General features: G+C 37.5%; 1 protein-coding gene across 1 annotated transcript in view; it reads left to right on the forward strand.

The window, feature by feature from the left end:
- Positions 1 to 25,259, forward strand: part of PLXDC2 (plexin domain containing 2) — an 80,513-nt gene that overhangs the window by 9,005 nt on the left and 46,249 nt on the right. The window contains exons 4-6 of the mRNA XM_010148432.1: positions 8,158 to 8,257; positions 18,437 to 18,532; positions 19,464 to 19,545. Coding sequence (XP_010146734.1) covers positions 8,158 to 8,257; positions 18,437 to 18,532; positions 19,464 to 19,545 — 278 coding nt within the window. The remainder of the gene's footprint in view (positions 1 to 8,157; positions 8,258 to 18,436; positions 18,533 to 19,463; positions 19,546 to 25,259) is intronic.

Below are 25,259 nucleotides of genomic sequence, written 5' to 3' on the forward strand. Positions count from 1 at the left end.
GGGAGGGGGGCAGGGTGTGTGTTGAGTGGAGTTTTGTAAGTTCAACTACATAAGATCATTTCATTATATTGCTTAAAAGATCACTATTGTGCTGAAAATGACATTTTATTGTAAAAGTGATGTGATGTTTGTGTGATGGACTTGAAAACCATCAACATCCTCAAATATGCTACTCCTGGTCTTTTTTGGGTGATATTAAGCATTGAGCGTTTAGTAGACTTGACTGCCTAGAAAATTCCTCTTGAAAAGCTAGGGTCTAAGTTGCTTAATTAGTTCACTTAATCTGGGTTTGTTTGAAAATTCTCTAGAATCAGTGGTTGGTTTTAAAAGATCATCTTTTCCCTGTAGCTATCATCTCTTTTCAACTGACATATTTCAAAGTTCACATATTTCAAAGAAGAAATAACTGGTTTGTATCGCTAGCTCTGTGAGGTTTTCCATGAGGTGCTAACACAGGTTAGAATGAGTTCTTTTGGTTTGCCTTCATAGCACCAATTTGTTGTTGTCTTGGTTGGGCTCTTCTGCATTCTCCAAGTGTTTTGGAATTTTAATCAATACTTTAGTTACATGGGTTTTTTTGTTTGGAAGGTGTTGGTGGTTTTTTTTTTGTTTGTTTGTTTGTTTTTCTTTCTTTTTTTTTTTTCCCTATTGTTTCTAGAGTCCTGGAGGCTATATCCTAGAGGCTGTACCTCCAGGTGAATTTCATGCAAATGAGAATCAGAAGGTAGATAATCTCAAGTCTCTAAGGACAAAGAACAATTTATTTCTTTTTTTGGTTATTTTAATTACAGTTTGGCATGCAAAGTGTGACTTTCTCTTCAAGATGTACATCTATTATTCTCCTTCTATTAGAAAAATTTAACCAGTCATATGGCTGATTATCCAGACTGGGAGAAATCTGGGTTCTCTTCCTTCTCTGCTACACACCAGTTGTGAGCCTTCAGGCTCATTTTTCATGCCTGTGCTGAAGCCATGCACCTGATTGAAACAAAAATACTAGTAGTCCTCTCCCCTTCATTAGAAAGCTAGTGAGGATCTGGGTTATTCTACACGCAGTAGTCATAGCTTCACCTAAGACAGATGTCTATACAAGGCATGCTGATGCAAGGTCTGCTTTGGTTCTGTTCATGAATGTTATGCACAGGTTAGTAGTCTTAATCTATGAAAATGCAGTTTATTTGCATTTTGACTCCAGCTTCGTGAAAGCTTTGCTCTGCTCGGCACAATGGAGTCTGTGCTCGATCAAAGGAGTGTGCACCAAAGCTGTGTTTATCTCCTGTTGTTGAAACCTTTTTAAAGAAAAAACCAAACTTTTTAAAGACTGCAGAAAAGTTTCTGCCTTCAAGACCCAGAGAAGTGGGGAGGGACATGACTTTAAGATGAATTTGGAAAGTTCTATATATGCATTCTATCATTAAAATGGTGACATTTTCAGAAGACAACTATTCTTATGAGGAGCTATGTCCTTTCTGTTACTGTCCAGGCCTGTGCAAAATGAGTCTAATATGTGCGATAAAAGATCTTGTTCTAAATTGATAGTATCTTGCATAAATGTAAATAATGGTCCAGAATACCAGGAAATGGAATATTTTATTCATTTAGGAAGACAGGAGGAAATGGGCCACCTCATTAATCACATGTGAGTCCCTAGATTTACATGCAACTTTGTCATTTAATCTGTGGATAAACAAGTTCTGTGCTACGATGGCTTAGGCTGCTTCCTCTCGCTGCACTACTCAAAGCTGCCTCCAGAACCACAGTGCTATTGAGGGGCAGAGTTATTAATGTTCTTTTCATTAATCCTGAGATGGAAGGAATCGGAATTTGCAAATGGGATAATATATGAGTTTTTCTTGTTCTAAATGGAATTACCAAACGTCACTTCAGAACTGTTGCACATAATTAAGAAAAAAGACTTTTTAATGTGGTAATAGTAACATACTAACAATCCTTTAACAAAAGATCTTTGTAAGATCTTAGAATGTTATAACTAGTGGACTCCATTGTAATTGCTTGGGGAATGGATTTGGAGGCTGAGATTTCCGGAAGACTACTGTCTTTTGCAGCCTGTCTTACTCCATTAAAAGTACCTCAGCTATTCACCTAAATGATGAAAATTGAATAAAATTTCCAATCACCAAGCAGACACAAGCTGTCTGAAAAAAAAAACCAACCAAAAAAAAAAAAAAAACCCTGAGACATTTGAATCTTTAAACTTGACTCCAATGCTTATAAGTCTGGTTAGGAATTGATTTACTTTCCAGTTTTGTATCCATTGCTTTCTTAGGAAGTTCTTTCTAGAATCGTTTCCCTTACTGGTGAGTCATGTTTTTAGGAGCCCCATTAACTCCAGTAAGATTACTTGTGTGAGTGCTCACTAGCATGAGTAAAACTTACATGAGAAGATTTCTACCATCTTTTTGGTACCATTTTATTTTAGCATCACAGTTCATCAAAAATGACAGTGATGTATGGCAAATCAGCAAGGTCTTCATTGCATTGTCACTGAAAGATTCCAAGCTGTAACACCACGTAAGAAATGCAGCAGACAGGTGTCAGGTTAACTTTATAAAGTGTCTCACAAGGGTTCTGTATTAGTGACACCAGGAGTCTATCTTGAGTAATCCACTTGTAAAATAACTTTGATTATACATGTAAGCAAGCAACAAATAGGGACTTTTATTTCTAAAGCAATTCAGGTGTTTACCTTTCATTTCCTGTTTATTCAAACAATTGAGGTTCCCTTTTTCATGTCCTTCCTGCTCCCACATCAGGTTGGTTAACTCATAAACCTGGTGTTGACCAGCAAGGCAGGATCTTGGCTGGTGTTTGCTATCAAAGCAGCTGTTCTGCCCAATCTTCTGTGTTCTGTTGCTTGCCCAATAGGAAGCAGTTTGAAATGCACAACTGTTATCTAAATTCCAGGATAGATTCTGGAAAAAAAAATTAATTTAGAAAAAGAACTGAGCCACCGAGAGAGTGAAATCTGGAAACATCAGAGTATCTTTCAGAAGAGTTAATGGTTAGTAGAAGGAACAGCACAGCCAAGATTTCAAAATGTACAACCAACCTGAAATATAGCAAGGTCCCATAACAGGAGAAATATTTATTTCATTACCAATTTAGTTTGTTTACAGTGCATACACATTCCATTTTAAATATAATTTTGCTTACACCAACTGTTAGTTTTCTGGCAAATGGTCAATATGTCAGCAAATATCAGCTGGCAGGAAAATTTTGTGTACATCTACTATGTATGAAATACATTACAGTGCAAACTGGCCAACAGAACATACTTTTTTATGGATTAGCCATGAACACTCATTTCTTACATTGTAAATTTCTCAGAACTTCAGTTCTCAAGAGCTTTACTTCCTTTTGAACCAAATAACTATTCTGCACACTCTTTTCCCATTAGTGCTTATAGCTAATGTGCCTTAGTGTAGCATTTGATTTCTTTTTCTGTTCATGATTAATACAGGATGAATTAGGCATAGGTACCCAAGGCTTTGTTAAGAGTTTTGGATATTTTTCTTAATTTTATTGACTTGAAGGCTTTCTTTGTTCATTTAAATAATAACGACTCTGTATTTATGTAGACATCCAGAAACTATTATTGAAGTTGAAATGCATGTTCAAATTGTCCAATATGTGAAGCTGTAAAATAATTCTAAAAGAGACTTGTAGTAGAATTTCTTTCTACCGTGAAAGGAGGCAGAATTGGATGGAACTGATTAAGTACTAGTAGTTAGATAAAACTGATGCTTTTGGTATGTGATGGATAATACTCTGTTTTCAGATTCCAAACCTTGTGATTGTTTCCTGAAAAATTAAAAAAAAAAAAAAAAAGGCACAGTCTTCATGGATATTCTGTCTACATTATACATTTCTGGCATTTCTTTGATTCTGTTATTATTATCAAAAATATGAACATGGAAAAAGGATCTTTGATTTCATGTGGTTATCAGTTTATGCACCTTAAAATTCCTGATTAAGTTTCATGCAGTTTGGCCTGTAATTAATAACTATTTAGGAAACTGGCAATGAAAACCCTATTAAGTGCTATTGTGTTGTTAATTATTATTTTGCAGCATACTCTGGCTCTTATCTTTGACTCAGTTTTGAAGTGGGGCAGTAATTGCACCCTGCTTACCATCTCCTTCAGAATAAGGTCAGAGGCCATTATTTTATTCTTTTGTGAAGGGTAAGATTCTGATGTGTTCTCAGATAAAGTTAAAAATAACGACTTTTGAGAACTCTTTGATGTAAAATACTGTCTAGATTACTGTTCCCAATGATTAATAGAATTCAGTATGAATTCTAAATATGTTTCTCCCTACTGTTGAAATATATAATTCAAAATATGGATGTCAGTGGCCCCAGCGCTAATGTGTGTTTGGGAAGCTTTTTCATTAACTGGTAACTTTTAGAACGTAAGAGTTCATATTGGCTGTGGTAGAGCTGACATACATTTGGGAATTATTCTAGATAAAATCTATTCTCTGAATGTAACTCTGTAAAATCCCTGCCACCATTAGCAACTGCTTGCACATTCCTCACTTGCTGTTCAACTGTTTAGCATGTCAGCCTGCCATGACATATCTTGCCAGTCAGGTGAGGAATTCAGAACGCTATCTGTCTGCTTGCTACCTATGTTTCACTGTAATTTTCAATAAACTTTTTATCATTTACTACAAGCCTTCTGTCAAAAAGGCGTATTTTCTATGATCAAAACCCCATTTGGTCTTGAGATCTTGTTCAAAAGATTTCACCAATAAAATGACACCCAGTACACTCATCACCAAATGACTGAAGTATTTAGTTCTGTAAAATGACAAATTTTCCCACACTTTAAAAATAAGCATATATATTTGTAACTGCAGATTTAATAACACTGTAGTTTTTCAAGAGAAGAAAATTTTTCCTGGGTCATGGATTCCCTTCTACTTTGACTGCATTTCTGTCTGTATGCTTAATTGTTTGACGCAGGCTTTACCTCAGTTTGAAGATCTGGCTTTACTAACTTAACTCACCTTACACAAACGTTTCCCTATGTCCAAAACTTATATCCAAAATTTTGGCTGCTTTTTAAAGCTGCCGGTCTGTTAAACAGTACCCTACTACAACTTTGTTACTAGTTATAGAAAATTATTCTGCAAGTTCTTCACTCTTACTAGAATGCCCAGCACAAGAGAGTGGACACCTGCAGGGATTTTGGAAAACTTTGCAGAGATATTTCATCTCCAAAATTTTCTAAATTCTGCTGAAGTTTTTGTTTGTATTTTCTGTTTAACTTGGCTACTATGTCTTGTTTTAGTAGCAAATATCACTGAGTCATTCATAATTCTTATGAAATTGTGAAACTGAAAGTGACTTGTAAGCTCTGAACCAAGTTGTAATGAAAACAAATTTATTTTAAAATAACCCCATTAACAAACAAGTTGTGATATTTGTACTGCAAGAACCCTTCACTCCCTTCTGAAGAAAAAAAAAAAAAATTTCAAGGAGACCTGAATGCAGCTTCTTCTGGTTTATACTCACATGTAAAAATGAGTATGATTCTTTTCATGTATTAGACACAATTTGTGCCTTGAGCTACTAATTTTGCCAGCATATTTTCTTGGTCACACACCCGCTCATAATTGCAATTCCAACTACATTTCTCCATAAAACTCTGATTTCTTTCTTCATCTATTGTGTTTCCCCTCGAACTTGGAAGAGAAATAGTCATTGGGTCTATCTCATCAGTGTTTTTTCTAAATAGTTTTTCAATAGCTTCTCTAGAGTATCCTCCTCAAAATCTTTTAAGACAGTTTCTTTGATAGTTAATATCAGCTTTTCTCTACAGTATTACAGGACTGTGAATAATTACCTTTTATTGTTTATACTTTCATACAGAAGATGGTTTATAGGCTTATTTCTGATTTCAGTGAGTCTTTTATTTTGAAGACATTGAAAATATGGCTTCCAGCCTTCCTATGTCATATTCTCCAATAACTGCATCAAAGCTAAGCTGATATAAGACAAATTTAAACTGATGTATTACTAGGAGTATATCCAAGCCATTTCTGTTTTTCATGTTAGTTTAACATTGTTCCTTTTGTTATACCAAATCAGATCATGTATGCAAGAACCCCTAAATAAATTTTCCAAGCCAGTCACTAAATCAAGTAAAAGAAATGGGAATTTATGACACATAGCTAAATGGTATTTTGGGAACTGGGAGAAGAACAAATACTGACACTGTACTCAAATACAGAAATGTCATTAATTGACATGTAGGCAGTACCAAATCCTCATTCACTAGATGCATAACCAGCTTTTAACTTTTGCATTTTTTTGCTATGTGAAAAATACTGGCCAACAGTATAATTTTGGTATTTTTACACAAGTAAATCCAGAGCAGGCTATTAGATTAGCTGACCTTGTATCTCAATTTCTTACACTTGATCCAGTTTCATCTGTCTTCAGCCTAGTAATTTCTAGTTAACTGAAGGTTAGCTTTGGAAAATAAGATATCCAACAGTGATTTGAAAGCAGCAATGGGTAGAGAATCATAATGTCCCTTGGTAGTTTAACCCAGTGGTTATTAACATTTTGTCATAGAAACCTGACTTATTCTACTTTGAAGGTACCTCTTTGCAGCTTGTAGTTATACCTTTCTGTGCTAGATGAAAAAAAACTCTTTAGCCCTTGAGTAATTTATCCCCATGGCAGTTCTTGGTTATGGTAATCCAGCCAGCTTTCCATTTTCCCACTGAGAAGCCAGATAGAGCTCTTTAACTCTTCTATTAATGACATCTGAAAATTACAAAAATTTTCAAAATATTTTTATTGCTCTTTTAATCTTCCTTTTGTTAAGTTTTCAGCATCTTTTTAAGAAATAGATCTTACAAAGGTTTCTGTAATATTTCAGTAATGATCTCGTGCAGGTACAAATAAAATCACCATCCCACTCCCAGGCTATATTCCACTGCTTGTGTAACCAAGTAACACATGAATTATGTTTTCTTGTTGTGATATTCCTTCTGAAACCTGGAATTGTACATCCACTACAATACTGAGATTCCTTCCAGAATTGCTGCTTTCTAGACCATGGTCCTCAAACCTCTGCATTGCAGCCTTCATTCTCTGAGTTAGAACTCTGTGATTACTCCAAGGTCTAATTTTGCTAATTGATCCAGGCATTTCATTATTTTTACTCTGCCAGTGTCATCTGCAGCAAATTTATTTTTCTTTCTTAGTCTTTGGTAAAAATTTGCATACTAGATCTGGTATCTGGAAAAGGAAGATATTCTGTAAAGACACACTGTCAGTCTGTGCTGCTTCTTTAGTGATGGCTGCTGTTTGCAGTCTGTCTAGTTAACTATATTAATTTTGTATAAATGCTACATGTCAATAAATCAAACACCTTACAAAATTCTAAAGCTGTTACATCTATACAAGCATCAGCCAAAGCTACAATCTTGCCCAAAGAATGAAATCAAACTTGACACCTATTCTCATACACCCATGTTGCCAAGCAGCAATATCTCTGTTGTGTAAAGTTGGACTGGTCTATGGCTATTTAAGTCTTTTTATTTCCTCCTGTGGATGTTGGCAAGCATCTGTAATTTCCCACATTTTCCATGACACTGATAATTTCCCTTCTATTCCAAGACGCATTAAACAGGAATATCATTTGGCCAGAACTGTCGTCAGATAAGTCTTCAAACAGTTTTCAGTGAAAGATAACTGAGCCGTAAGCTTTGAAAATGTTCATCCCAAGCTGTACTTTCACAGTTTGTGAGTTCAATAGTAGACAAGAGATATTGCCCCCTCCTTTGTCTGATACTAGCCCATCATCCTATTTTGTCTTCAACTGCGGGAAATAAATTACTACCCTTTCCTGTGTCATCATTAACATTTTTTTCACCTCTAAATGTTGATGTGAACATTGTTATATAAGAAGAAAAGCAAACTGAGCTAAAATAAAAATTAAAACCAGTAATTTCAATCTTCAATATATCCTTATTCATATTATGCTGTAGTCTAAGTCCTAAATAAATATTTTATAATTTAAACTGATTAAATGTTCAGTGCTATTATTTTTAGTCTGATTTTTTTTTTTTTTTTTACATCAATATTTCATTCATATCTTCCTGTTTTGTCTTCCAGATTCCTGTCGCTGTCACACAGATAAGTTCAACCAACCACCCGGTGAAAGTGGGACTCTCAGATGCATTTGTGGTCGTGCACAGGATCCAGCAGATTCCCAGTATGTGGTATTGTAGTTGTGATAATGGTTTGGAGGCTGAGAAACGAGTATAAGCTGATTTCATCATGCATGATTAACTGCACAACAAATCACTTAGCTAATTTCAGCTTGTTAATTGAAGTGTAATTTTATTTGCTTGATAATTCCCAATGTGACATTCTCTGTCATTGTTTCTTTTGAGCTGATAAATGAAGTAAATAATACTAAATGGCCAGCCAAATAATGTAAAATTAAACTGTCAACCAGCCCAATTTGGTATTCCCTAAGATACTTTTTCTGGAATATGTCTCCATATCCATAGTAGCGAAGAAGCAAACTCTTTGGAAAAATCATCTGTATCCAAAAAGAGAAAAATATCCAGGCTGAAAGTTCTTGGTACTTTACATTCTGAACTTCAAATTCATATATAAATTTTAGTGAGACAAAAGAAGAGATTTAGTTATAAATAACATCATGGGATCACAAAGATGTGGCAACAGGTGACATTTAATTTTCTCCGGTATTAATTACACATTTGTGGCTTGACTGAAAACAAATAATATGAAATCAAGTGTGACTTCCTTTGATTTGTTTTAACATATTGTGTACAGAACCCTTTGAGGTTGTTTAGCAATTAGAGACTATGCTTGCTTTCAAATTGTGCTGGTTTTATTTACACATTTGGAGCAAATTCACTAAGTTCAGTTTCTCATGACTCCCTAATACAGGGTGTAGGTGGAAGGAGCTGCACTCAAATCAGCCACCTAGGACTGAGTTCAGGCATATTCTTAAAAGTGAACCTTGGCAGAGGTTCACCCTGAGAGATAAAGCTTATTAGGACTGACCTGATCGAGCCCAGCTTTAAGGCAATCTGCAGATGGGGCTGAAACTGAAATTGCAGGTACCCTTGCCTCTCAGCTCATCCTATCCCCCTATCACATTTAAGCAGTCATTGATATGAGGTTACATAAATGCTACATCTTGTATGTCCTGCCATGAGAAAGATGGAAAATTTCAATGTCATCTGTCGCTTGTGAACGCAGAGCAGTGTGAAGGAGGTTGGCAAGACCAAATTTCCTTAAGAGATCATATCTTGGAAGAAATTTGTTTCTGAAGTATGATAGAGAGTTGAGATGTGCCTATGGTCACATGGATTGCTCTTGAGTGCTTAGGAGAAAATGATTATAGGCAACTGATTTTAGAAATTTGAATGATGTTTGTAAGTGAATGATCTGAATATTCTGTGTGTCTCCAGCTTGTAAGAGCTCCTAAAACAGATTCAGGTGGAAATTAAGTTGATTGACTTGTGCAGATGGTTTATGAGAATAGTCACACAAAAATTCAATGTCAGACTTATTTTAAAATTGCATGTAAAATATACGGTATATGTGAGTCTTCATTATAGTTTGAATGTTTTTTCCTGTAGAAATATTTCAGACATGCACCTTGTTTTATTACCACTACATAATGTTGTTTTCGATGAATACCATTACTTACTAGTCTTCTAGTTTTAGTATTTCTATAAACCTTTTTGTTACATGACACTTTTTGCTAAGTGACTGTAGTTACCAGAAAATCCGTTTAGTGTTTCATCTTAAACTTACTCTGTTCATTAAGTTACATTAAGGAATGGCAAATAGAAGAATCAAATATGGGTAAAGGGTCTAAAAGGTTCCACTACAACAACTGTTTTGATAGCATTATTTCTGTATTACTGTGTGTAATACGCTGGAACAACTGGTTCCATGGATGGTGATAATTCATTATTATTTTTTGCTAGTTTGCAGCCTACACTACAGCTAGTATTAATCAAGGGAACCATCAGTTCACAGTAGATATTCCTGAAGACAAATTGCGCTTGTAATAGAACAGGTTTATATTAGTATGTACAGGCAACATAATAGCACACGGACAGAACTGGTAAATAGTGTTGGCCCATAGAGAGCCAGTGTCAGATGGTCTGAAAATATGCATGTTCTTGCTTTCTTGTTTTTCAGAGGTTTTAAATCAACCATGGCTGTAGTCAGTTACTGAAAAAGTGATATGATAGAATTGTTGTTTTACTTTATTTGTTAGCTCCTTAAGACAATGGAAGAATATACACTGCTGGGGTTTTGTCCCAAAAGAAAGCAAACATAGTATAGCAATTAGTTCTTGCTTAACACATTAGCAGACTTTCCATCAAGAGAACCCAGTTTCTGTTTATGTTCATGGCTAGTAATTAGAAGAAAAAAAATAAATCAAACAAAAAACCCAACTATACTGCTTCATGTTTGAGTTTTGTCAGTTATTTTTGTGTACGTCTTGCATATGAAAAGGAAACACAAGTATAAAATAACCAATTTGAACAAATAACTCAATTTTCAAAAATGTTGAATGTTTTTGGTGCACTCTGTATGCTCAGCATTCTAAAATTTCAGTGTAATAGTCCTAGTTTTGTTGAATTAATTTCGGAAGGTTTAGAACTTTTTTTTTTTTTTTTTTGGATGTACTGTCCAAAACATTAGAATTAACTTTTTTTAATGCTTCTGTAAAGCTAGTTCTAAAGCCAGGCAAACCTATTTCATTCTGAGGAGAGAAAAACATGCTTTTTGATCAGCCATTTCATTTCAAAAGTGCATTTTAATGAGTGTTGAAAAGAATCATCTTGGAGAGCAAAGAGCAAAAAGAAAGGATCTTCTGAACTTTTTGAAATGGAGGACCTTGAGCATTTCAAAGTTTTGCTTAACACCAAAGTTAACAAGAAAAGCCCTAAATTCTGAGATATATACGGCAGCAAAATGACAACTTAAGTCCATTGATTAATTTCAGAGGAAAGTTTCTGCATCTTTGCATTAATTCTAGTGAAGTGAGCCAGTTTCTGGACCTCTGCTTCTAATTTGTCCAATAAGTTAGAGACCAACATGATTTCTTCTTCTTCAGACAGGCTGAACACTTGTATATTAATTATTTTGTCTTCTGTAACAAAGACACTAAGAACATTTAATGGATGTTTTCTATTTAGACAACACATGATTGGTGAAGACAAAGCTAGGCGATAGCTTTACACATTCCTCTAGCAAGACTTCTCCCTTTTCTTCAGCATCTTCACTGCAGCAGGAACTTTGTCCCTATCCCATTGCAACCACCTGCTCTTCTCTATTCCCTCTTATTTCTTTTTTTTTTTTTTTTTATTCCTCAGCCGTCCTTTGCATTCTGTTCTTGGTCCTTGTTTTCAGTTGTCTACAGTGTCCTTTGCAGACTCCTAAGATCTCTCTCTAATTTCATGGCCATCTTTCTTCTTTTAGGTCTTTCCTTTCCTTCAGAGTTACTACATTTCTCACCTTTCTTTAAGTGCTCTCTTCCCTTTTCTCTTTTAATTAGCTTTTTATTGTGTATGAAAAATATATAAAAAAGCATTTCCTGCAGAACACTCTTTTATTTTATTAATGACAATGCTCACCAGTAAGCTTGTCCAGACTGTGCTTTGTTTTACAGAAGAGCAGGAATTACACTGGCAACATGAGAGAGTGCCAGATTCAGGGGGTCTACACAGCGAGTTACTAGTCTTGCACTTAGAGATAGTGGCTAGGATTTTCTCCACAATGAGACATGTTTCTCCATGATCTTGGCCTCTGCTGTATTAGGTACGGGTTTTTTAGGAAATCCATACCTAGACAACCCAATATTTAATGACATTGAAATTACTTAACAACACCGTGTACACAAATGAAATTGTAGATGAGCTATGTGTTAGTAATATTCTAGTTTCGGTGCAATTAGTGCCACTCAATATGTTAGTGTAACTCAAGCATATAATTAAGTGACAACTCTGCATGTTATAACTATTTGCTGAAGATATCTCTCCAATTTGTTTACAACAGTGAGGCCCCTGAAAGAACCTTAGAATTACCTTCCTGAAGGAAAAAAAGACTGGCAGTTTATGTTGTGATATTTGTTGTGTAAAGCTGCAGCACCATCTGCAAAATCACAAACTCTAATTTGCTTCTGCCTTGCTGGTAACATCGTCATTTACCTCTGTGCAAAGTAGGCCTCAAAGATTCACTTTAAATTCCCTAAATAAACTCTAAAGTGTTTATTCTTGCTTTCCACTAATGTAACTAATTCCACAGAGTGCCAGCTCCTCCAGCCCTGCATGTTTGTCTACTGGTCCAAAAGGTCCAGGCAGCTGGAGTCCTTGGCACCACATTTCTGATTCATGAGCAGTGTGGTGCATTGACCTTGGCTGGACACCAGGCGCCCACCAAACCGCTCTGTCACTCCCATCCTCAGCTGGACAGGGGAGAGGATATAACACAAGGCTCACAGGTCAAGATAAAGACAGGGAGAGATTATTCACCAGTTACCATCAAGGGCAAAACTGACTCGGGGAAATGAGTTAAATTTATTACTGAACAAATCAGAGTAGGATAATGAGAAATAAAAACTAAATCTTAAAACACCTTCCTCCCATCCCTCCATTCTTTCTGGGCTCAACTTTACTGCTTTTCTCTACCTGCTTCCCTTCAGCAGTGCAGGGGACGGGGAATGGGGGTTGTGGTCTGTCCATTGCACGTTGTCTCCTTTACCCCTCCATCCTCAGGACTAGGACTTCTCTCACTCTGCCCCTGCTGCAACATGGGGTCCCTCCAACACCAGAGAGTTCTCCATGAACTTCTCCAAAATTAGTCCTCCCCACGGGCTGCAGTTCTTCACCAGCTGCTCCAGCGTGGGTCCCTTCTGTGGGATGCAGTCTTTCAGGAGTAGGCTACTCCAGCCTGGGCTTCCCATGAGGTCACAAGTCTTGCCAGCAAATTGCTCCAGCCTGGGGTCCTCTCTCCATGGGTCGACAGGTCCCATGCTGCCCCTGGGATCACAGCCTCCTTTGGGCATCCATCTGTCCAGTGTTGGCCCTCCATGGGCTGCTCCACTGTGGACCTCCGTGTCTGTAGGGGCTACCTTGCCATGCCTTGGGGAATCTCTGCTCTGGTGCCTGGACCACCTCCTCCCCCTCCTTCTCCACTGATCTTGGTGTCTGCAGTTGTTTCTCTCACATATTCTCACTCCTCTCGACAGCTGCAATTGCTCAGTTTGGGTTTTTTTCCCCCTTCTTAAACATGTTATTCCAGAGGTGCTACCACTGTCACTGATTGCCTTGGCCTTGGCCAGTGGCAGGCCCATCTTGGAGCTGGCTCGCATTGGCTCTATTGGACATAGGGAAAGCTTCTCACAGCAGCCACCCCTGTAGCCCCACCGTTACCAACACCTTGCCACACAAACCTAATATAAGCAGTGAGGGAAACAGAAGGGCATGCTGCCAGTCCTTGGTGGCATAACAGTACTTCAGGGACTGGTACAAGGCAATCAAAGTTTAAAATGTTCTCGGCTTAGCCAAAGCCTTAACTGGTCATTGACCAATCTCAGAATTAGGCAGTTTGATGTATGGTGGCTTAAGAGTATAAAGCATGTTTTTAATACCTAGATCCTGTACTAAGAGCAGCTCAGCTGGCATCAGGAGTGGGGTAAATCTGAAAGGACATGGAGAGTTTCGAAGTAAATGATAGTCACAGAGCACTTGTGCAGAACAATTTTTTTCTACGTTATTCATAAAGCAGGTATTTTCAGAGACTACTTCACTGGTTTGCTTATTCACAGATTATACATCTTTGCGTTGCAGCTTCCAGGTTTTAAAGGAATTTTTAGTAACATTTAAGAGAATCATAAAATTAAAGCAATTAGGGAATCTGAGTTTTGATGTAGATTCAGACATGTGTATAATAGTCCATGACAAAGAGCAATCATGGTGGTAGTTTGGTTACAGGCATGTTTGATCCCAGTGTCAGTGCCTCAAGAATTAGTTAATATTGATAAGTTTAGCAATATAAAGCTTTTAAAAACAAAGGACAAAGACTGGTTTTATAATCTGGTTCCCTTATCTTTTTGTGGTGATGGCAATCAGACATACCAGTCTGTCAAAATATATATTTGCATTAAAATTTCATTGAGCCAGTGATGCAAAATGTCCCTATCAAGCAAAACAATGGTATATAGTACAGCAGCTGTGCCCCACCCTTCTCTATACCTTATATATTTTTTACAAATTGCTTGCAAATTGTAAGCTGGATATGTTTCATAAATTGTTTGTTTTGAATTGACTTCTGCATAATCAAATGCACTCTCTTACCATTTGTGTTTTCTCTATCAGCTAGACTTGAAACTGCAGCGGTAGGAATACATATTGCTTTGTTTAGCACTTTTTGCTGGGTATATGGCTGATCTCAATTCCCTAGAAATCTTTCACTGACAAAGATTTTTATTTGTGTGAACATATAATTTAAAAAATCTGACTGACTCCTCCAATATTTTCACATTTCACTGGGTTTCAGGTTTTAGCTGAGGAATGCTGTATGAGGAAAAGTGATTTTGTGATGGAAAAATACCAGAGAGATTGTGCATTTGTTGGACAACTATTTAGAATGCTTTATTACTAGCTACTGACCCTTCATATTTTAGGAAGTCACTGGGGCTTTTCTGGCACCACTCCATTTCCAGAGTTCTCTCCCTCTTTAGTACATTTAGTTAACTCTGGAGATTTGGTTTCATATAATATTTATATGCTATTATTTAGTTTAAACTACTGTGATAAAACTACATAGAAATGTTTTGTCACGCAGAATCTTGCACATCTATAATTTACCAATCCATTGCCTAATCCCTTGAAAGGATTTTTTCAATTGGCCCTCTGACCCACCACGTTATCCGTCTAGGTCACTGAGGAATGTATTTACCTGAAGTAAGTACTGGTGTTTTCTTCAGCTTTTTCTGCTGGGACTGTACCTTTGGCCTTCTATTCAAAGACAGCGCATGTACACACCACAGAAACAAACCAAAGAACAATTTGGACCATGCTGTAAATTAAACCAAATGTAAAAAAAATAGACACTTTCATTGGGGAAAAAGAAAAAAAGTATTATAATTTATGTTGTTTGGTTAAAGAGGGATACTCAGACCTACAGAAAGTATTTTGAGATCCTCAGACCTACAGAAAAGTAAAATATTTTCATGTCTAGGAGAAGAAAATACATATATTTTCTGAAATCCAGAACCAGGAATTGTGCTTTAGAAGTATATATATATGCAAAAATCCTTTTTCTTTTCTCTCATCTCTGTAATGTGTCTTCTCAGTAAAAAGCCTGCACATGGTGCTTAAATATTTGTCTGTTACTACATCAAATGATTTTACTAGTTCTTGTCAAGTTAAGGTGCATACTGAAGTACCTGGGATCATAAGCTCTTTGTGATTTTGCACTTGTACTTGTTTCTAGAAGAGCTAAATAGACAGCATAAGTCAAAGAAGAACAGGTTCCACCTGAGTGAAAGGCAGTCTGTGTCTTGGGTTAGAGCAGGAGAGGTTGAGGGGGAAAGTGTCAGGGGAGAGTATTCATTTTTCTGTTTATCCTGGTGAGCTTAGCTTTTCTAGCCTGTTTTGTTAAGGGGATACAGGCTCAGAATTCTAAATAGGGAGGAAAAAGTGCATTTTGAGAAACTAAGCATGGCGTGTTTCAAGTCAGACTTTCAAAAGAATCTACAGCTGCATTTTTTTTTAACAACCTAGCCATGCAGAGAAATCTGAATGCTCGTATTTCCGACCACCTGCCTGCAAGTACATACCAAGCTGTTAGAAGGTGACTATGCAAATACCTCTCTGTGCTCAGGTTTCTTATAGTAGATCACTCATATGCAAACCCACCACCTGCGGTTGGCACAGTCTTCTTCCTGAAGAAGAAAAGATCAAACCTCAGTCTACCAGGAAGTGGGATTTAATGGCATCCACAGTCATGCTGAACTATATGTGATTACAAATGATTTTTTTTTTAATGACAAACTTAATTTTCTTAAAATCAGTGGGTTTTAGAAATTTCATGCACAGGGTGAGGTAAAAGTGTCTGTGTCCTGAGTCGCTGTTTGTTGCTGGATTTTTGGAAAGCCAGAAGCTCCTTATTTCTTGTAAGCCCTGTGAGGAGTCTGTTAGGAAAGGTTCAGAGTAAGCCGGATTATACATACCAGTCTGTACCACTACTGAAGAGATGAAACAGAGATCAATTAAAGTGCCAGCACCCACCATTTTAATTTATGTATTCATTTGCTTATTTTTTTTGACAGAAGGATAAATATTTCTGTGGAAATAAATTACAGCCTTCAGCATTGACTGGAGTTCATTCCAAACACATTTCCTGATCACTCTGATTTGGCAGGTGCTTTTATAGGATTTACCTTCCTGGGACCATAAACCTCTCACTGCTGGCAAGAGATTCTGCTCACCTGAGCACAGGATTAACTTTGTCTTGAAAAACCTTTCTGTTCTGTGTCTGAAGTATGTGGCTAAGGCATTTATTGGGGTAAATATCTGGCACACCCCCATATCTGTCTTTTAACTAGTCAGAATGACTTTGCAGGTATAACATAAAACTACCTCTATTATACGTGCGTTTCACACCAAAAGAGAAATCGGCCATTAGGAGGGGTGAAGCCATAGCAAAGTCATCTTCTTCATATAGATAGCAAGAAGAGCTTCTTGGCAAAGATGTTGCTTTGGAGCTACATAGAAATATTACTGTAGAAAGCCAGACACTGCCTGCCTGTTCCCTGGGAGCTTATGCAGTGACAAAGGGCACAGAAGCTTCTTCACCTGCAGCAACCCTGGCTTATGCAGGGGAGAGTTATCCCACCCAACAAAACTCTGCTTCTGCCGCCCCATCCCACCTCAGAGATTCCTCTGCTGACACCAGTAGCTTGATGGTTATTTTCTGTGTGGTGCAAGGGGGATTCCCACACTTGTACTTTTAGAGTTTGGCCATCCCTCTTTTAGAAAGAAGCCATCGCTCATCTATTTGAGGCACCTTAGCCACAGGATAACAGTGCACTTGCTCTCTTCCCTTAAAAATTGGTATTTATGGCTTGATTGATTTTTGCTGAGGTTCCATTTTCTGTCTGAAAAATGCCTACAACATCCCTCCTAACAAAAGATTGCGAAAAACACTTTGGATTTGGTGCTATGTGATTGTTTAACAGCTGGGGACCCCATGTGACCCCATTTCAAGCTGCAGAAATACAGGCTTTACACCAAGCAACAAGGTGTGCCCTAATCCATACAGGGCTGGCAACACAGGAGATCGCTTAAGATTACATTTGTGGCTGCAATACCTTTTCTACTGTTGCATGTAAACTCTGACCAGCCACTGACCAGAGTAACCTGTTATTTGTTTGTAGCTCACCCTTTACTCCTCTCTGGCAAGATTCCACAGGGTCAGTGGTTATATTTAGCATTAGTTTCAGTTAGTTTAGCAGGCCTTCAAACAGGACATACATTTGAATCCAGCACACCAGGAAATCATCATTGTTGCTTCATATTGGCAGTATAGGCTGTACTATTAATTTGCAAATGTACAAATTCACCAGTCTGCATTGCAGCCATGCACTTAAAATCTGGAATATGCAGAACACATGATAGGATACTAATCTGGAAACTAATAATTGTGTGATTTTTTTCACACTTACCATGTGCTTGGGTCTTGCAGTTGTCTATGTGTTCAAAGCTCGTAGGAACAGTGCGTTGACTATTGAATTTCTGTTTTGAGAAACGTAGGTGTAGTCAGCTTGTGTAAAGATTATGCATAACATTGGCTGTTTAGGAAGACTTGTCTTTAATGTTATAATATGAAAAAATTTTCTAGCACATTTAGATGTGAGCTAGCTTGTAGCTAACAAATTTGATTAAGCAATGAAAATAGTTTTGTTTGTATATCTTGACAGCAACTGACAAAGTGAGCATATAAAACATTTCTCTCAAGTCTGTATGCTGAGGAATGTCTTAGGAAAGCAAGCATCTGAAATATACCCTAAAATGTCTGACAGTATAATCTCTAGACTTTCTGCCTAAATGAATGACTAAGATGCTTGAGAGCACACTCAGCATTTTCACAATGCTTTACCAGGAATAGGTACCTATTTTGTCAACTCTGGTGGTTTCTCAAGAGAAAATTTCTCTCTCTGTAACTTTCAGAAGTTCCTCCATGGTGTCTAAAGTTAAAATACATTCTGGAGGAAAATTTGTGTCATGTGTGTGCCTAAGGAACAGTGAACAATCATTACATCGACTACTTTTCACAATCTACAGACTGCAAAATAGTAAAGTTTGCAAATATTTTTATTTCCTGGCAGATGTCCGTAGAAGAACAATTTATGAATACCACCGAGTGGAGCTACAGATGTCAAAGATTACCAATCTCTCAGCTGTTGAAATGATACCTCTTCCAAGTAAGTAAACCAAACATGGACAGGAACCAGATCTGGGAAGGATCCCCCCCTCTGCTTTCAGCAAGACATACACAATTCTAAATATTTTGTTTTATCTATGGAGTTGGAATCATGGACAGATTCATTTATCCTCTCTCAGATTTATTCCCAAGTGGAAGATGCATTATCCAGTGCATCCTCATGTATCTCAAGTTAGTTTATACATATATAGCTCCCAGTAGGTTTTGAATGAAATCTGTGCCAAAACATTTTTTTCAGAAGAATTATTATATTGCCTTTAAATTTGTTTCCTCAAGAAAAAATAAAAAAGAACAGTTTTGATGTTTGCAAGGCAAACACAAATTCTTCTGTGTTCTGTGCATCCTATTGCAAAGGAGTATCCCCAGACACATTTTGCAGTTCATCTGCCTCTTTTGTCCAAGAGTAAAACTACATTGTTTAGAAATCTCTGGGTTTAAACTGCAAGCTGTACTACTGTGAAAAAAACAGAATCAGCTGTTTAAACAGCTATTTTTCTTTTTTCTAATCCAATTACAGTTCTTAAACCCTTTCCTGCCAGTCTTATTATCTGTGTATTTCTGAATGTTACCAACACCAAGGAATACTGGAGCCAGGGAAGAAAGAGACTTAAGGAAATACTTAACATTAAGCAAAAAGATAAAAATTTAGCAAAATTTAGCTGAATGAGCAGAAGTGGAAGTGGGAATACATTTACAAATGGAAGACAAATGGAATCCTACAGATAAAATGTAGCTCTGTGCATACGGTTTTGCAATGTATTGTGACAGGGTGGTTTAAGTGTCTTATGTTGGACAAGCATGAACCTGTTGAGTCCCTAAATATATATTATCAGAAGGTGTATCCTTCTTTTGTGCTTTTTATGAGAATTATGTGAGACGTAATAATTTTTGTTTGTTTATCTGTGTCCCAGCTTGTCTCCAGTTTACCAGCTGTGGGCCCTGTGTCACTGCCCAAATTGGTTTCAACTGCAGCTGGTGCAGTAAACTCCAAAGGTAAAGAAAAAGATTTTTCTTTTTTCTTTTCTTTTTTTTTTTTTTTTTGCATGGGTATGCTCAAAGGATACCCAAAAACGTTGCTCATAGGTTCTTATAGATTATAGATCTTCTATACATGCATTCACACCAACATACCCCTCAATTGTGATTACTAGCCACATATTGTCCCATTTCACTAAGGCAAAGAGATTAGGGAAGAATGGTCAAAACAGTTGTTTTGGGACTTAAGCCCTTCTTCCTATTTCCTTAACCCTGCTTTAAAATCCTTTTGAAGGAGAGCAAGAAGTAGAAACCATAATAAAATTCACATTTTCTCCCATTATCCCTGGATTCATCAAAAATAATTTAACCACATGGAGTTGCAGGGTGGAAAGAAACTATAAAGACATGTTTGTTGTGTTAACAGTAGGGAGATTGATGCATCCAAAGATTCAGAGCCTGTTGAAGAATGAGTATTTATTTATGTACGGCACATTACACTGCAGGATCATTGTGATCAGGACTCATTCTTGTCTCAGCTTTGACAATTTTCTGCTTTCTGCCAGTTGCTTGCCTCTCTTCTTTTACCTTGCAGTTTCTTGGCATGTTTATTCATTTTAGGGAGGTACAAAAAAAGCCTTATTCCATTCTCAGTGAAGATGTCTGGATCACAGGAGAGTACTCAAAATCATCTACTTCAGTACCTCATTGTGGTTTTGCTCCCTTTGAAAATAAATTCATTGTGTTCTTTTTGCATGTGGTAAAGAAACACTTGCTCAACAAGAAAACCTAACTATCCTGGTTAAAAATCATAAAGGATGGAAAGTTGTGTGTTCTTTCATCACAGTGCTCCAGCTTTTTTCTGTGTGCCATTGCTCTTCAGTCACCAGTATTGCAAATCAACCTAGACTTTTATCTCCTGTCGCGATATATATTGCTCTGCTGCAGCAGAAGAAAATCTGGTAGGAAAAAAAAAGGGCAAAGTATTGCATGAAGTATTAACTTAGACATTTCAGAAGTGCCTAGAGTAAAAACAAAATTAATATTCACAATCCACTTTCAAATGAGTGCTCATAGGTTTTTTTTGAAGTAAGCAGAAGCAGCTGCTTAGAAGTAATACCTGAGTAGTCCTTCTAGGTTTCAAAGCTGACTGGACACACTGGTCTGGGAGGTGAGAAACCAAGGGTTGTCTCTCTTGGCTGTAGACAAAGTCAAGGTTGGGGAAGGTAATTAGCTGTTGGTGCAAAAGCCTGAAGAAGGCTTTGAACTTGATATTGACAGGTGTCCAGCATGGCAATAATCATCCAACTGATCAACCATCCAGTGCTCTTGATTTCTGCAGAGGATGAATGCTTGGTTGCTAGTGAGGAGAGACTTAGGGTACATTGAGGGCTAGATATGACTGTAACAGACAATAATGTTCCTCCTGGGGAGCTTCAATAGCACTTTTGGGACTCTAAAGTGAGATCTTCCAGCACAGACAGACTTCCATGTGGGTAACAAACAAACGTGTATCCAGCGGGACACAAAACTCTGTACTGATTCTACAACCTTTTTTTTTTTTTTCAACAAGTTATGACCCCATTTAGCCAGAGCCACATTACAACCAAGAACTGCATCTTGTATGTTGTTGTTTCTTTTTTTTTTTTTTAACTTGCATAAAATTTAAACCATATGTTGAATCATTCACAGAACAAAGTACTGTTGTTGGAAAAACAGAAAGCTTATATAAAACCTGTAAGTGCACAAGGAAATTAGACCAGCAGAGGCATTGCAGAATAACTGTACTCCCCCATGTGGCAATCCACATTGGAATGAAAATAACTATTCTACAACAGTGGATTTTTTCCTACCTGTAACTTCAACCCAGCTGCTATGCAATCTTTGCAGTGGCAGATTCTTCTTGTAGGTGAGAAAAACCTTCTATTCCTGTCACTTTCCACAGACTTAAATCACAGTTTCCTTTCTCATAAGGGATGATCTAACTATCCACTCTGAAATCCAATATGATGTATGTCATACAGTTTCATCATGGCTAAAGCAAAGGCACATTGTTTTCTTCTGATTTCAGCACATGAAGGAACCCCCTAGGACCAAATTTATTTTTTATCTAGCCATGTTCCATAGTTGTTCCGTAAGTAAAACAGACTAACTATAAATATGTGAGCAAAGATGGTATCATAGCTTTCTTGTGCCTATGAATCTCTGCTTCTAAAATGCAAGCAACACTTAGCATCTGTCTCATAGTAGTCCCCTATGGCTGAAAATTGGACTATTTGCTCTACATTATCTCTGACTTCCCAGCATGTAAAAACTGAAAGTATTCCTTAATGTTTTATCTGTTTATATCATCTTTTAATGCTTCTGTAAATGTTTATATACTCTGGTCACTTGATAGAGCCTGCATATTAGAGATGTCGTTTTCTAGGAAAGTTTTTGAAATCTTTAAGGAAACTTTGCTGTTATACTGTAGGTTCAATTTGTATGACTTGGATTACTGAAATAGTGAATTCTTTTGGAAATATTTGAAGTTAATTGCACAAGAAATAAATAGTGTATATTAACTTTAAAAGAGTTGACACTGAAATAGAATGGAAATATGATGATTAATGGTCAAAGAATTTTTAAAAGCCACCTTTATACAGAGTTTTGGAAAGATTTATATTTAGATTCTGTAGATATTGATGATTTTATTTTGATGAACTCAGATTTCATCAGTGTAGTGATACTGATATTTCAGTGGGTTCAGAAATATGCAGACAAAAGAGCACATTCTTGCAAGCTGTTCATGCTGGAGACTCAGATTTTGAATGTGTCTCAGGCTTCACTTCATTAACACAGGGTAAAACCATCTGCCAGTCCTTGCAACACCCCTCAGGTTTAGTGTGGTACTATCATTCCAACACTGGAGATGGGGAACTGGAGTAATGAAGAACTAAGGGCAAGAGCTGTGAAGAGTTTAGATGATAGTTTTATTCAGCTGTCACTGTTTGTATCTATATTCAAATTTTAAATCCTCAAAACTGACTGCCTTATGCCAAGGGCACCCAAAAGCTAGATCCACAAGGATTTTTTTGCTGTCTGACTTACGTTTTCAAGGGAAGTTATGCAGAATAAGAGAGCAGTACTAAAAGTACTTTTTCACCAAATTCTGAATTTAAGTTTCTAAGACCAAACAGGTCTCTAGAGCTCAAATGCTTTCTCTGAGGCAACACCTACAGCTACCTGACTCTAAGCAGGGCTCAGCAATGAAGTCCTTGATCCCCATGAAGTTCATCTACTCATTATGCATGACACTGCTGTTTACACAAGTCTCACAATGATCAGAGAATCCCTGGAGGCACAAGAGACCCTCTGAACCCAAGTCACTCCTGAAGAGTAGTGCATTACATGTCAATGTGCTTAAGCCTGAGCACTGAAACTTATAGACCCTTGCACAACTTCAGCTCAGAACAGCTCCACTAGCCTCTGGCAGTGGCTGCCTGGAGACTTGGCATCAGCTCCTGCCACTGCTGTCCAGGCAGCCTTGCTGGGGGCTTTCCTGGGTCTGCAAAGAAAGAAGGATTCAGCTTTGCGAGACCCATTCGCAAAAAGATCTTCCTTCTCTTAAGTGCTTAAATGAACTTGTATCCCTAAGAGTCTCTGTTTTCCAGACTATGCATTGAATAATCTGGTTTGAAATCATACCAGTTTAAGGCATTTACCCATGAAGTGAAAACCCCCACTTTGTAAAGTGTCCTGGAACGGGCTGCACAAATTTCCGTGTTGGACTTTCTGCGTGTAGTGATGAGCCAGGGCACTCCACGTGCTCTAAGCAGTTATTCTGCCCATGTGTACATGTAGCTCCCAAAGCCTCTTGTACTCTTAAAACAATCCTGAGCTTAAAAGATTAAAGAATCCCATTTGTGATACATTTCACTTCAATGCTTAATATCGTATGCCAGCAACAGTGCTAGTTGTGTAAAAAAAAAAAAAAAAAAAAGAAGGTAAGGCTGTTTTTTATAGAATGTGTTCTGAGCAAAGTGAAAATCAGAAATGTGTCTGGGAATACTAGCAATAATGAGATTTAAGTCTTGATACTGCTAATCTTTTATTATGATAATCACTATTCCCATCTAAGCATGTAATAAAGAAACAAGTTGTTTTGCATTCCATGCTGATTAGCTGGAAAGCAGGGAAGGGAAAATCTTTAGGCACTTGCAGTTCTTAAGAAAACATTTTACAGTTGAAATATGAAGTGACAGTTTTTCATGGTGCCCTTATGGTAACTGAGATTAAAAATCATTGCTTATTATTTGTCTTCAGAACTTCTGGGCAAGCTTGAAATGTCTTGTTTGTTTATTCTTCCTTTAGAAAGAAATTGGAAACATGCTTAGTTAATTTTCAAATCTGAGTTTATGTCTGGAAATTTTTAGTATCAGGAAAAGGGTTAGTATTTCTTTGGTTATTTTTCCATATGGTCCACCTGACAAGACCTATCTTCATAAAAACTGTGTTGCATCAAATATTATAGTACAAGTAACAGTCTTATGTAATCTAAAATACTTATCAGCTGAGCAAAGCAACACCCATACAGAAATATAAAAAAAGGCATAAAAATAATATCATACTTTCTGATTACATAAAATCCCTGATTTATGAAAAAAAATAATTAAATCCAAATTAGAAATACAGGGTCTTTCTCCATACATAGCTTACTGTTTGGTATCTACATTTCTCTCATCTTTTATTTGACAGCTGACACCATAACAAAGCTTGTAGATTCCATTATGGAGCAGAAAAAGGCTCTGGTTTGGATGGGGTGGGATCTTGAAGACCATCTAGTTCTAACCCCCGTGCCATAGGCAGGGACACCTTCCACTAGACCAGGTTGCTCAGAGCCTTATCCAGCCTGGCCTTGAAGACAGCCAGGGATGGGGCATCCACAACATCTCTGGGCAACTTGTCCCTCTGCCTCACCACCCTCTCCGGGAAGAATTTCTTCTGGATATCTAATCTACCCTCTCAGTTTAAAGCCATTATCCCTTGTACTATCACTACATACCCTTTTAAAAAATCCTCTCCAGCTTTTTGTAGATCTGCTTCAAGCACTGAAAGACTGCTCTAAGGTCTCCCTGCAGCCTTCTGCAGGCTGAACAACCCCAGCTCTCTCAGCTTGTCTTCATAGATGAGGTTCTTCAGCCCTCTGATCATCTTTGTGTTACTCCTCTGAACTTAGGTCCAACAGGTCCATGTCCTTCTTATGCTGGGGACCCCAGAGCTGGATACAGTACTCCAGGTGGGGTCTTACGAGAGAGGAGTAGAGGAGGGAGAATCAACTTCCTTGACCTGCTGGCCATGGTTATCTGGATACAGCCCAGGATACGTTTGGCTTTCTAGTATGATTTGTCCATAGTGGAAGTCATGCTGGCTGTCACAAATTACCTCTTTATTTTCCATGTGCCTTAACATATTTTGCTGGAGGATCTGCTCCATGATCTTTCTGGGCACAGAGGTGAGACTGTCAGGCCTGTAGTTCCCTAAGTCTTCCTTTTTTCTCTTTAAAAATGGGGGTATGTTTCCTCTTTTCCAGTCAGTGGAACTTCACCAGACTGCAACGACCCCTAGAATATGATGGATAGTGGCTTGGCTACTTCATCTGCCATTTCTCTCAGGATCCTGTGGATGCATCTCATCAGTTCCCATGTACTTGAGCACCTTCATCCCACAGCCTGTGTTGACAACCAGGGATT

The sequence above is a fragment of the Eurypyga helias genome, unplaced genomic scaffold, assembly GCF_000690775.1.
Source record: "Eurypyga helias isolate BGI_N326 unplaced genomic scaffold, ASM69077v1 scaffold6033, whole genome shotgun sequence".
In the NCBI taxonomy this organism is placed as follows: domain Eukaryota; kingdom Metazoa; phylum Chordata; class Aves; order Eurypygiformes; family Eurypygidae; genus Eurypyga; species Eurypyga helias.